This window comes from Sander vitreus, chromosome 17 (genome assembly GCF_031162955.1).
Source record: "Sander vitreus isolate 19-12246 chromosome 17, sanVit1, whole genome shotgun sequence".
Lineage (NCBI taxonomy): Eukaryota > Metazoa > Chordata > Actinopteri > Perciformes > Percidae > Sander > Sander vitreus.
In genome coordinates, this window is record NC_135871.1 from 23566433 (window position 1) to 23579251 (window position 12819).

A 12819-nucleotide genomic window follows, 5' to 3' on the forward strand; every position below is an offset into this window, starting at 1 on the left:
GATTAATCGTTTGTCATTTTTAAAGCATGGATGTTAAAGGCTCACTAGTTCTAGCTTCTTACATGTGAATATTTCTCACGTGAATATGTGAAAAGTACGAAAAGTTTTCTTATTATTCTAGGACAGTTAACCTGAATAGCTTTAGGTTTTGTACTGATGGTCAGATAAACAAGCAAATATGTCAACTTGGGCTTTGGCAAATTATGATATATTGGTATTTTCCACAATTTTCTGATATTGTATAGACCAAATGATTATTCACTTAACTGAGAAAATAATAGGGAGATTTATCGATAATGAAAATTGTTAGTTGCAGCCCGAGTGACTTAAGATGTTACTGACAAAACTTTTGGTCCTCAGAATATAGGTGCCATGCTGGTTTTGGAGGCCTGTGGCAGTCTGGTTCTCTACACAGGAATCACCAGGGTAAGGACGAATCAAACTTAATCAGATTAAAGTCTTTACATACTGTAGACAACAATTAACGGACATTTCTGCTTATTGAAGTAAATTCATGTGTGATTAAAAACATGAGGTTGCTGTCTTGGTGTTCCTCTAGGTCAGTAAGGTGTTTGTCCCCGGCCTCCTGTCACCCACCTTCAGTCTGACCAACCACCTCTCTCACCTCAGCACGCCGGTCGAGAATGTTAGCACGCCGGCTAACGCTGGCAGTAGGCACCTCCAAAGAATGGACGAGGTACCGCAATGTGTTTTTAAACGTATTGTATTGTTATGCATTGATAGTTTAAATTATTTTATTTTGTCATTTTTTGGTAATAATAAATTTTTTAGGTTACGAGATTGTGCTAGCGTTACTTTACTAATTTGCCATTCAATCTCGTACCGTCTGAGTAGCACTTTCCACGAAGCAAGACAATCTGTCACAGTCAACATGGAGGCTTGATTTGGTTTCCTGTTTTATAATTATTCCATTATGCTGCTTGAAATATTCAGAAAATAATCTCTTCAAAAACATTTCACCATACAAACTGTATTGCTTCACCCATGTGACATTCTGTCACCTCATCTTGGCTACTCACTTTCTTTCCTTCCGTTCTCCCCTTTTCTCTTTACTTCTGCTTCACGTCTTTATTTTTCCCCTTCTCCTCCAGGCCGCTATGCCTTCACCAGTGTCAGAGCTGAGGGGTCCAAACATTAAACACCACGAAGGTTCATTTTTGGAAGATTACACTTTCCAACATGCCACACCCTATATCCATGCCTTGCGGGACCCGGTCTGCAACCGGGTCACTTTGGTAAGTTTGTGAGTTTTCATGTGACGAGGTTGAATCGATTCATAACAGATGTTCTCCAAACTTGAATGTTGTGGAGATGTAAAGATGTACTCTGACTTTGAGAAGCTGCTGTTTTGGTAAACATACTGGAGGTGGATGAGACTGAATGGTAACATTTTCCACTGTAAATTGTATATATAAAGTTGCTTTACAGTGTAACATACAAAAGAGGTTTGTATGCAATGTAGGGTAATGTTTGCAGCTAAGGAAACTTCAGACTGACTGCAGCTGCAGGTCTAATCATTCATAGAAAACAACTCTGTGAGAGTCTCCCTCAAGCTTTGTTTCTAGTCAGTGATGTTTGTGTGTGTGATTCAGGCCCATCAGTTTTGTGTGAATGGGAGCCACAAAGAAGTCAGTATTTATGTGTGTTCTGCCTCCTGGGTCAGTCCTGTCAGACTTGGTATAGACAGCCTCTTCAGCCCTGGGACTCTACAGAATACACACACAATAGCAAAAACAGACCACTCTCTCTCTTCTCTTCTCTTCTCTTCTCTTCTCTCTCTCTCTTCTCTTCTCTTCTCTCTCTCTCTCTCTCTCTCTCTCTCTCTCTCTCTCTCTCATATCAACAGAATGTGCAAAACGGTGTCTGCAGGCTGCTGCTTTTTTGACATATTGCCTCTGTTCATTGATTTTTCCTTTTGACCCCTTGATGTGTCAATCTGAAGGCTAATTGTTTGGTAATGCAGCTCGCTGGAGTTTTCAAAGCACCAGCTGCTCTCTGTGTGTTGTCAGGTCGACGGTTTATTTTCTTGTCAGGGTTTCTTTCTGATCAGTGATGACAAGAACAGGACCAACCCTGCTGGAGAAAATTACAAGATGTTGTGATCGTTTTTTCCTCTATAACAAACCTATTTGAAATAATCTACTGTGATAATGTATATTCTTCTAAAAAAACGATTTGCGCTGCTCATACACTGATAACAATATTCACTTAAAACATGAACAATTGCTGTGATTATTTAAAGGAGCACCACAGAAATATTATTTCATGGTCATGAAATATTTGGAAATGTTCACACTTGAAATGGTGAAGGCTCCTGCAAATGACAACGTAATACAAAATGTAATCACACTTTGGTGCTTTCCATTTTACCTCTATACTGCAGTTTATTTTTTACCTGAATGTTTACATTTACAATGCACTGGGGTTGTTTGGACCACTGGAGTGCTGCCCTTTTTAATGAAATGAAAAGAATATCAAGGGTATTCTGGGTTGTAAATAAAAGTTTAGATATATTTCTTTACTTTCAGAGTTTTGAGTGAAGGGCCACTAAATACAAAAAAAACCCAACATAAAACACCATATGTTGTCAACACATTTATCTCACAAATAAATATACATAGAAAAACACAACTTCGTTACAAGTGGTTATAGCTCACTTGCAGTCAGCATAAGGCAGACTGTCTCTAGATGCTGCAATTAATAACCACCTGCTGTGTAATTACTGATTGGGGTGATGTGTGATTCAGTGCTGTTGGTGTTTGGTGTACTTGGAGACAATCAATCATAGCACACACCAATTTACTTTTCTATTAACCTGGAGTTTTGCTTCTCTGTTGAGGTATTTCATCGCCTTGTGGTAAACTATTTTTTTCACAGTAGAATTTTTTGTCACAGTAGGAAAAGCACAGCTGTAAATAATGAGATTAATGGTGGTCTAATTCCATTTAGCTGCTTTCAGGGTCCTAACTGTGCATGCTGTCTCAGGCCCTGTTTACACGTACATGGTTATTTTGAAAAACGGACACATTTCCCTTCATTTGTGCCCTTCGTTTACACGCAAAATGAGAATTATCCCGATTCTTTCTAAAACCTCCTGCCAGAGTGGAGATTTTGGAAAACTTTGTTTGCACGTTTGCATGTAAATTGAGACAGGAAGTGAGGAAGAGAAGAGAGAGGAAGTGATTCGTTGCGATTCGTTGCTGTTGTTGCTAGGGCTGCAACTAACGATTATTTTCATAGTCGATTAATCTGTCGATTATTTTCTCGATTAATCGATTAGTTGTTTGATCTATAAAAATGTCAAAACACGGTGAAAAATGTGGATCAGTGTTTCCCAAAGCCTAAGATGACGTCCTCAAATGTCTTGTTTTGTCCAAAACTCAAAGATATTCAGTTTACTGTCACAAAGGAGAGAAGAAACTAGAAGATATTCACATTTAACAAGCTGGAATCAGAGAAATCTTATTTTTTTTTAATAAAAAAATGACTCAAACGATTAATCGATTATCAAAATAGTTGGTGATTAATTTAATAGTTGACAACTAATCGATTAATCGTTTCATCGTTGCACCTCTAGTTGTTGCTATTTTCGGGATTCTGATTGGCTAACGTGGGCTTGAGCTTCTCGTTACACTGCCACCTACAGGTTTGGCATGCTCTTGATGGCATATATACATGGGTACATGTAAACGAACACTTTTCTGAAAACTGACAGCTGTGCAGGATGTTATTTTTGAAAACGGAGAGGTTGAAATGTCCGTTTATGAAAACAGCCGGCCACGTGTAAACGTAGAATCAGTGTATTGACCTACTGGGACACTACCCCTTTCCCACTGGTCAAAAAACCCACTTACACCCTGTAACATCTGTCTCTGCTCAAGCAGGGCTTGAACATTGTTCCAAATTAGTCAACACCTAGTTTGAAAAAGACTGAATAAGTTTCACTGGCCTCCGTGCTGCTTTCTACTGCTTTACTAACCCTGTTTTCTGGCGTGTTTGTGACGTTAAACGAGACACACAAGGAAATTTTTTTATTAATAACAGCTGTGCTTTTCCTTCTATGACAAGTTAAAATGTCTGCCGTTTCCAATTTTTCTTTCCACTGGAGGAATAGATTTAGAGTTAAGTGTACAATTTACTGTAGATAGTTTATTGTCAAAGCACTCACATGAAGTTGAACTGAAAGTGTATAATGTTAATTTGTGCACAATCTCTGTCTCTAGGAACTAAACAGTGGCACCATGTTGAGGATCTCCATCCCAGAGATTGCTACCTCAGAGCTTGGTGAGACACACACACACACACACACACACACACACACACACACACACACACACACACACACACACACACACACACACTTGTTCTATGTTTGCTTTTGTTGAAGCACAGAAGGATGCAGAAAAACAAGCATACATACACATTTAAAACTAGGTATTACGGCTGTTGTTGGTCAGTAATGCTTTGTGTCATTAAAATGTAGAACACACACAAACGCACGAACACACGCACACAGCTGAGTCAGGGCAGTTAGGTCCTGGAAATTAGGTTTGAGAGCTGCCCTACGTTATAACAGTCACGTATAATCTTGATGTATTGAGGATGCCATTACAAGACACACACACATACACACACACACACACACACACACACACACACACACACACACACCCCCGCACACACACTGATAATGATTAAGCCACTACTATTACAGATGCACAGGAAAAAAAACATTCTTGTTTCCATACCTTTTTTTATTTTCATTCTTTCAATGTATTTTTCTTCTTTATTATCTGTGGCACACGTTAGTTCAAAGTGGTCTATAAATAAATATGAGTGAGACTGAGATCTTTTTTTAATCTCTTTGGAGCTTTATGTTTTACAAAACAAAGTTAACCCTTTAAGACATGTGAATAAATATCTACTGGTGGAATCAGTGGAAAACTCATGTGGGTAGATGAACTGAGAGAAACATGGGAAATGTATTGTGTGGGAACCTCAGTTACAGTAATTAGCAAATGAACACGCAACCTGTCTGTTCCTTGGGTCAATTCATTTCAAACCTCTTTAAACAGTTGTTCAAACTGACCTGTCAACAAATTGTAAACATATATGTTCCAATTACATTTACCATTTTAACGTTATAATAAACATTTGCAAAAGCTACTTTTATACCATATTGTGTCAAAATACAATCTAAAGTACTTTAAACTAAATGTATTTGTCGATTCCCCAATAAAACATATTCTAAATCTCTTTACTAACTATGTCCTGTTAGATGGTTCATTTACATTCATTTACAGCTTTCTTTTAACATTGTTTTCTTATTCATGTTGTGTAAAACACAAGGATAGTATTTGCCAGTCAAACATTTTTTGATTCAGACTGTAGCTCTGTAAAGATTCGTTTTAATATTTAAAGCTATAGTGCGTAGTTTCTGCCGCCCCCATGAGGACGCCACAATCTTCTGAACATAGCCATACTGAGAAATACAGAGAGAGTTGTGTGGAGCTGATAGTCTTAATTAGCTTTGTAGCAACTCATTTGGCAATGGCTTGAATGGAACGGACGACATTCATCAATATCAAAAAGTTACGCACTAAAGCTTTAACTTTAACCGAAATGTTATTTTTAAAGTTCTATTCATTCAACTAAGGCTGACGGTGGAAACACATAAGTTGAGGCGTGCTGCAGATAATTTCGTGTGCATTTTTCTGTTGCAGAAACTTCCACAGAAATTGAAGTTCTTGGAAATGACTTGTTACTAGAGACACTGGCCAAAAAGCTTTATTTTCACTTTGGTTTTACGTCTCCTAAGCAAAAATTAACTGGTGGAAGGAATAATTAATATGCATAACACTGACAATCTATTTTATTTTTAAACCAGTTAAAGCAGAGGTTTACCGGTTTATCTTTTATTTTGTTTACCACTACTGGGTCCCTGGGTCTGCTCAGATCTCAACATCTGCTCTGACCATGAACCTTCAAGTTCCTTTTAAAAAGCACCACTAAGGTGTGTGTATAATTTTATCTGCCTTGTGTGTGTGTGTGTGTGTGTCTACCTCTGTCTTTGCCATGCATTGCCCATTATTTAGTAATCGATCTTACAGACAAGGCTTTCTTCCTCTAATGAAATGGCATTTATCCACCTCTTCCCTGACCTTTCCCACTCTGGATGTCCAATTAAGATAGCCTTAGGAATCTGATTGGTCAGAGTTGTTAGGAGACACAGTAACACTAACTACTGTTGTATTGTTGGTTCTTTTTTAATTTCCTTTTTTGTTTTCTGATGTTAAGGAGAAGAGGCCAAAACATGTCACAACAGGATGGAGATCATCAGGAAAAAAAGCAATTCTGTTAAAATGAAGGAAATGTTAGTTTTTAAAGTTCTATTCATTCAACTAAGGCTGATGGTGGAAACGCATAAGTAGAGAGAGCTCTATGCTCTTCTCTTTCAGTATTTATGTGCATTCTGCATTTGTTGAAAATTACTTAAACTCTTTCTCAAACCAGGTATCTGAGTTATCTCTACTGGTCCAGAGATCCAAACTAGCAACCTTCTGGCGTTACTTGATTCACTTGATTAGACTTGGTATTTAGTATGTCTTATGTGGTCCCAAGACATCTTTAAATTTCAACTCTGTAATGAGTAACATCACATTCGTGGTTGATTTGAAAGCAGATCAGAATGTTTGTGTATGCTCTTTTTTTTTTTTTAAATAACTCAACACATGGCGTTCCTCTTCATAAGTGTCGATTTGAGGAGATCAGGGGGATAAAGTCCAGTTGTGGCTACCTCATATTTCTGTCATTTTAAGATTATGAATTGAAGCTCAAAAATGAATGCAGCTATAATACTCCAAAAAGTATTTTTAAGATTGGACTGTAGTAGTAGCCAAGAAAGTTGCATGTTATTGTTTATGAGGTTTCAGTAGATGATAGCAGATCATATTCTCCAGTAGCTATTCAACTCTAGTTGAGACGAAAAAAACTTTGAATTGAGTGAACTTGAAACATATTTTTCATATAAATCATTTTGTTCCAAATTGAGGTATTTATCATTTGGAATAAACATAAAAAGTCAACTGTTAAAAAATGACAACAAGCTCAATTAATGGTCGCCGTCCTAAACCCCCAGGCCACCAGGCACCCCATTATGGTCCTTAAAGTGCTCATATTATGCTTTTTGGCTTTTTCCCTTTCCTTTATTGTGTTATATATCGTTTTTGTGCACGTTATAGGTTTACAAAGTGAAAAAGCCCAAAGTCCATCCCAAAGGGACTTACCATCTTCCAGAGAAAACACTGTTAACAAACAGCTCTATTGTAGTCCATTTACCATTTACGTCCTTTACTTCCATGACAAACGTGCGTCACTTTGTAACACGTTATAATGCTCGCCTAGCTGCTAGCATGGCACTCCCTCATGCTCTGCAACTGACAAGCTAGCAGTACTTACTGCGCATGTGCGACTCCCAACAAAGATGGTACAGAAGTGAGATGTCTCACTCTGTAGCTAAAACAGAGAGCTCAACACACAGGGTGAAAAGAGGAGCTGCAGCAATGTGCAGTACAACAAATATATGATTTTCTGAAAATTAAACCACATAAACCTATTCTGGAACAACGTCTAAATACAACTATGAACCTGAAAATGAGCATAATATGGGCACTTTAAGTTAAAACTTAAAGACTTAGTTTGGTTTTGATAGATCTTTTATATTTTACTGATATGAAATGTTTTTATTTCCAAATTGAGCATATCGCTTATTAACTCTCAAAAAAACATTATTGTCAAGAATAACTTTATTTATTGCACAAAAAAAAGAGAAAACCCTTCTTTTTTTTCTAAATGTCCTTTTCCACCGCCATATCTCTTGCATTTCTCCATTTTCACCTTTGTATGTCCCTTTTCTCCTCTGATTTATTTCAGTGAGGAAATGCCTTCAGGCGATTCATTTCATCCTGCCCAAGGAAGCTGCCATGAAGGTTTGTAGAACTGCTGGTTAATTCTGGTAAAACACTACAAAACAAACCTATGCTGGCATGGCATTATTTATTGGTCAGTAAAGTCTAAAACCTTTACATATAGAATATGTAACCGTGTGCAGGAAGACTACACTCAGAGAACCAATGTTACAGTGTAACCAGATGTTCTGTCTGCCATAAAATGTAACCATCATGCCAAGCCTACATCACTATTTTGGTTGACAAATGCATTGTCATAGTTCTCATAAATGTATATTGATATAAACATTTTCCTTTGCTGGAGTAAAAAGGTTTTGTGATTATGGAGAAACTTGCATTTCATTCCAAGTTGGCTTTTTTAATCAAAATGGTTTACATGTTGCTGTGCAGGTTTTGGTGAAGTGGTACAACATCTACAACGCCCCCGGTGGTCCCAGTTCACATGCAGAGTGGAACCTGTTTGTCACCTGTTTCATGACGCTGATGGGCTACAACACTGAGCGTCTGGCGTGGACACGAAACGTCAGTCAGCTGTGTGTTTTCTATTGTAGTCTTATTTAAACTTTAAACACTAATACACATGTATTGACCTTGCTCTCTGTACTCCCCCCTCTTCTCACAGCTGCATTTTGAAGTGCCTCTCTCTCCAGTGATTGCAGCTAAGAAGGCCCGTCCCTCTGATGGAGGCTCTGAAGAGGTGTGTGATGATTGCATGATCTCTTCTGTTGTGATATTTGTGGCACAATAAAACAAGATAAATACTCTCAGTTTTTGGTAAAGTAATTTGATTTTAATACTGATTTCCAACTAATATACAGTATCTAGATGATTTTAGGCATATTAACGAAAATAATATTTTTATTCTAGCATCAAGGTAAAGTTTTCCAGACCTTTTAATAGTAATACAAAACTAACTATCTTTGAAAGGTTTTAGGAACATCCTGGAAATAATTTTTTGAATCGTAGTTTGAGCTATTTAAAAGTGTATTGTATGTTTTCTAGGTTTTAAAGAATATTAATGCCAGCAACACGTTTTGTGTTTATAGCAGTTCCCTAACGTAGGATGAGAACCTGAAACATTTAATATAGCTATACAATTAAAAATACACACTGAAACAAATGTGCGTCCTCTCCTTGTGGCACCACAAGCCAATCAGAAAAGTAATTTAGCTTTCATGATTCCATGTGGGTGGGAAAATAAACTTAAAAAATGTACAGTTTTGGACAAAGGGAAAGCCCAACACTAAACCCAATTCACCCAGGGGACAGTTTCAATATGTGTCTGAAAAATGTGTCACGTAATGGATAAAATAACCTGTAGTCTGTCCTAAGGCTTAAATGCGTGAACACACTCACATATGCATGCATGCACACACACACACACACACACACACACACACACACACACACACACACACACACACACACACACATGCGCGTGTGTTTGACTTGAGGAACTGCATGAGCATGATTAAATTGAAGCATGCTGTTGACCCTGTCAGCCTGTGGCCCTTCCAAGATGTGGTGATGGTTTTACAGCCACAATTAATACACAGATTTGACAAAAAGGACACTATAATAAGATTTATTGCAATGTCTATTTAAACAACAATGCAGCATTCTAAATCTTCCAATTATTTTACCCCTAACACATGCTGCCTTTTTATCCATCAAAGAATATGTCTTGGAGATCCTTATGTGCTCTGTCTTTGTCTCCTCTATCTGTAGGACTTGGACTACTTGTTGGGGTCTCTTTACCACCGTCAGATGAATTCCCAACCTGTTTGCTACAACAATACTCTCGCCACTGAAACTGTGGGCCTACCTTCTGTAAGTAACTCATTCTTTAACAATTCCAGGATCGCTAGGTCTTTATATTAAAAAAAAATATTGGCCTTTAATGGATAGGACAGCTGAAGATAGGAAAGTGGGTGAGAGAGGGGGATGACATGCAGCAAAGGACTGCCTTAGTACATGGGGCGCACGCTCAACCAGGTGAACTACCAGGGCGCCCCAACAATATGAACTTATATATAATTAACCGAGTTAAATACAAATCAATACAAAAGAACACATTTGGAACATGACTGGCGGTTAGCCTTTTTGAATTTTGTCGTGTTTTAACACAGTCAATTTAGTACAAATTTGCTGCTTCATCATACAATAACAATCTCCCCTGTAAAATCGTATGTACACTGTTCTTTGCCTTGTTCCCTCACTATTTTAACTTGTTTTCCCTTTTCTTTCCTTTCTTTGCCCTAGATGTCCTCTCCCTCCAGTCCATCTCTGAAGCTGGACAGTTCAGCTCCTCTCTTCCCTCACATTCCTGCTCTTTTCTACGTTCTCCATCTGCTCTATCAGGAGCTGCAGCTGGATGAGCTGCAGAGAGCAAGAGCCTCATCACTGGTCTGTCTGCTGCAACAGCTGGCCAGGTAATTTGTGTGTGTGTGTGTGTGTGTGTGTGTGTGTGTGTGTGTGTGTGTGTGTGTGTGTGTGTGTGTGTGTGTGTGTGTGTGTGTGTGTGTGTGTGTGTGTGTGTGTGTGTGTGTGTGTGTGTGTGTGTGTGTGTTGCTCACATAAAACAGAATGAGTGTGAAACTCCAGAACATTGTTGCTTTAATACCTAAAGGTTAGAAAACAGAAAATAGACATTTATCTGTGCTATATATGCCATTTATCGCAACAAACGGAACCTGGTCTACTTTTCATCCAACCACATTTAACCATCAAAAGAAAAGAAAACATGTCATTGTTTTCAGGGAAAGTGTGTGCGCAATCAAGGCTCTTTAGCGATGTGTACTGAGAAATAAACTTCAAAAGGTTGTCAAGTGATCGTTGTGACTGCTGACAATGACAATAACAGAATAGGTTGAGTGGGAGAGTAAAGCCCTCTTCTGAGTAATTGCCCTGTGTTGGTTAGTGTGTGGGCTGTTGTGAAGTATGGTACACATTTTTACACCCTTTATGCTTTATCAGACCAACTGGTTAATACTAACATGATGATCCTGATTGTTTTTTTGTGATTGGTTTTAATTCTCTTCACACATCCTATATTACCATTTTATGATGAGGTATTTTTAAAATAAATCTCAATAAACATTGATTTAGGTCAATTTGAAGAATTTGACTGTTTTTGTTTTTCCGTGGACTGGAAATGTTTACAATATCATTTGTTATCATGGAAATGCCGTGTAATCAGTGATTTTACATTCACTTCAAAACAACTTCATTTATCCCTGTAATCCCTAGCTATTGTGTGCATCAACATCAAACACAAAACTACAAACAATCGAAGGCTGTAGCTTATAAAACATGCTTATATACATGTGGAATTGGTGATAAATACATAAATAAATGACTGTAAATACCTAAAAAAAGATACATAAGTTAATGAGGCCGTACAGAAAAACTGAGAAAAAATAGGAATTGAGAAGGCTGAAAGCAGAAGTGATAAAGGACTAAGATTAATGATTAGTTTTACAGGCATACACAGTTCTTACATACATTTTACAAACTATTTCCCAGTGTATAATGTAATACGCACACACACACACACACACACACACACACACACACACACACACACACACACACACACACACACACACACACACACACACAGCTGAAAATGGTGTGGGAGTCGGGGCTTGGTACTGGGATTAAAAACTATTGATTATCTGATGTAATCAGAATGGTAATGACTCACGGCTGTTAGAGCATGAGTTTAATTACTGCTCAAAACACAGTCTCTTTTAGCGATGTTCCGATACCGATACCAGTATCGGTATTATTTATGTATTATTATTATTTCGGTATTGTTTATGCACCAATCCGATACCACGTAATAAAGCCCTAAAGAAAATCTACGTCAAAGTAGTTTATTTATGTTCTTTTTCTGTTATAACTGACTGTCAAACTGCAGAATAAAAAAAAGTTTTTTCAAATGAGTTTAACCTGAGCCAGACCGACAACAAAGATAGAAATAATATCACATCCATACAGGGATAGCAGTATACAGCTGTTAAAACATAATACAATATATGACACACTGGTATCGGATCGGTACTCGGTATTGGCCGATACGCAAGTTCAGGTATCGGTATCGGAAAGCAAAAAATGGTATCGGACCATCTCTAGTCTCTTTGAGAATGTGGAGCCATTTTTAGATTTGATTCAAGGTACTGCAGCAATTTAGTGTCCAGTTGTGCAGAGATGGGCACTATTAAAGACCTGTTACAAGGCAGACTTAATACCCCAGTGATAAAAGATTTGTCAGGTACGATGTGTTCATGTTGCTTAAAAGAATATTAATATATATTATAACCGTTTTCTTTTTGTTTGCAGAGACCTTCAGTTGGATGAGTATGTGGATCTTTACTGGAGAGACTACCCCTCATTAATTAGTGGCTTCACAGAGAGCTGCGTCATAGACCATGGTAAGACCCATTTCATAGCCTAATAATGGTATCAAGTCAGGAAACAGACAAGACCTGTTGTAGTCAAATAGAGAGGGCAGGAGGGCCTGCTGCTGATAAAGGTTGTCTCTACCAGTCTCAATTTGTATGTCAATATCTTTTGTATGTCTGGGGTTTCTTGTGGTAGCATTCTTAAATGGTAAATATACACAGGGTTTGGACAGAATAACAAGAAAGGCACTAAACAGGAATATCTTGTTAAGTGCATATCAGTCACTACTCGTGAAATTCAACTTGTAACAACTGTAGGGCTAGGTACTGAATTCAATACTTACTGTAGGCACCGACCGAATTGCCTCTAAAGTATTGAGTATCGAAAAATGCCTGGTCATTCAATACCCAATTTCAATACCTAA

The 12819-nt window shown here is 37.9% G+C and overlaps 1 protein-coding gene across 2 annotated transcripts in view; it reads left to right on the plus strand.

Moving 5' to 3' along the window:
- Positions 1 to 12819, plus strand: part of anapc1 (anaphase promoting complex subunit 1) — a 57855-nt gene that overhangs the window by 10565 nt on the left and 34471 nt on the right. For both annotated transcript variants that reach the window (XM_078272940.1, XM_078272941.1), the window contains exons 14-23: positions 361 to 426; positions 560 to 697; positions 1113 to 1256; positions 4245 to 4305; positions 7954 to 8009; positions 8379 to 8510; positions 8611 to 8685; positions 9717 to 9818; positions 10251 to 10420; positions 12333 to 12424. In XM_078272940.1, coding sequence (XP_078129066.1) covers positions 361 to 426; positions 560 to 697; positions 1113 to 1256; positions 4245 to 4305; positions 7954 to 8009; positions 8379 to 8510; positions 8611 to 8685; positions 9717 to 9818; positions 10251 to 10420; positions 12333 to 12424 — 1036 coding nt within the window. The remainder of the gene's footprint in view (positions 1 to 360; positions 427 to 559; positions 698 to 1112; positions 1257 to 4244; positions 4306 to 7953; positions 8010 to 8378; positions 8511 to 8610; positions 8686 to 9716; positions 9819 to 10250; positions 10421 to 12332; positions 12425 to 12819) is intronic.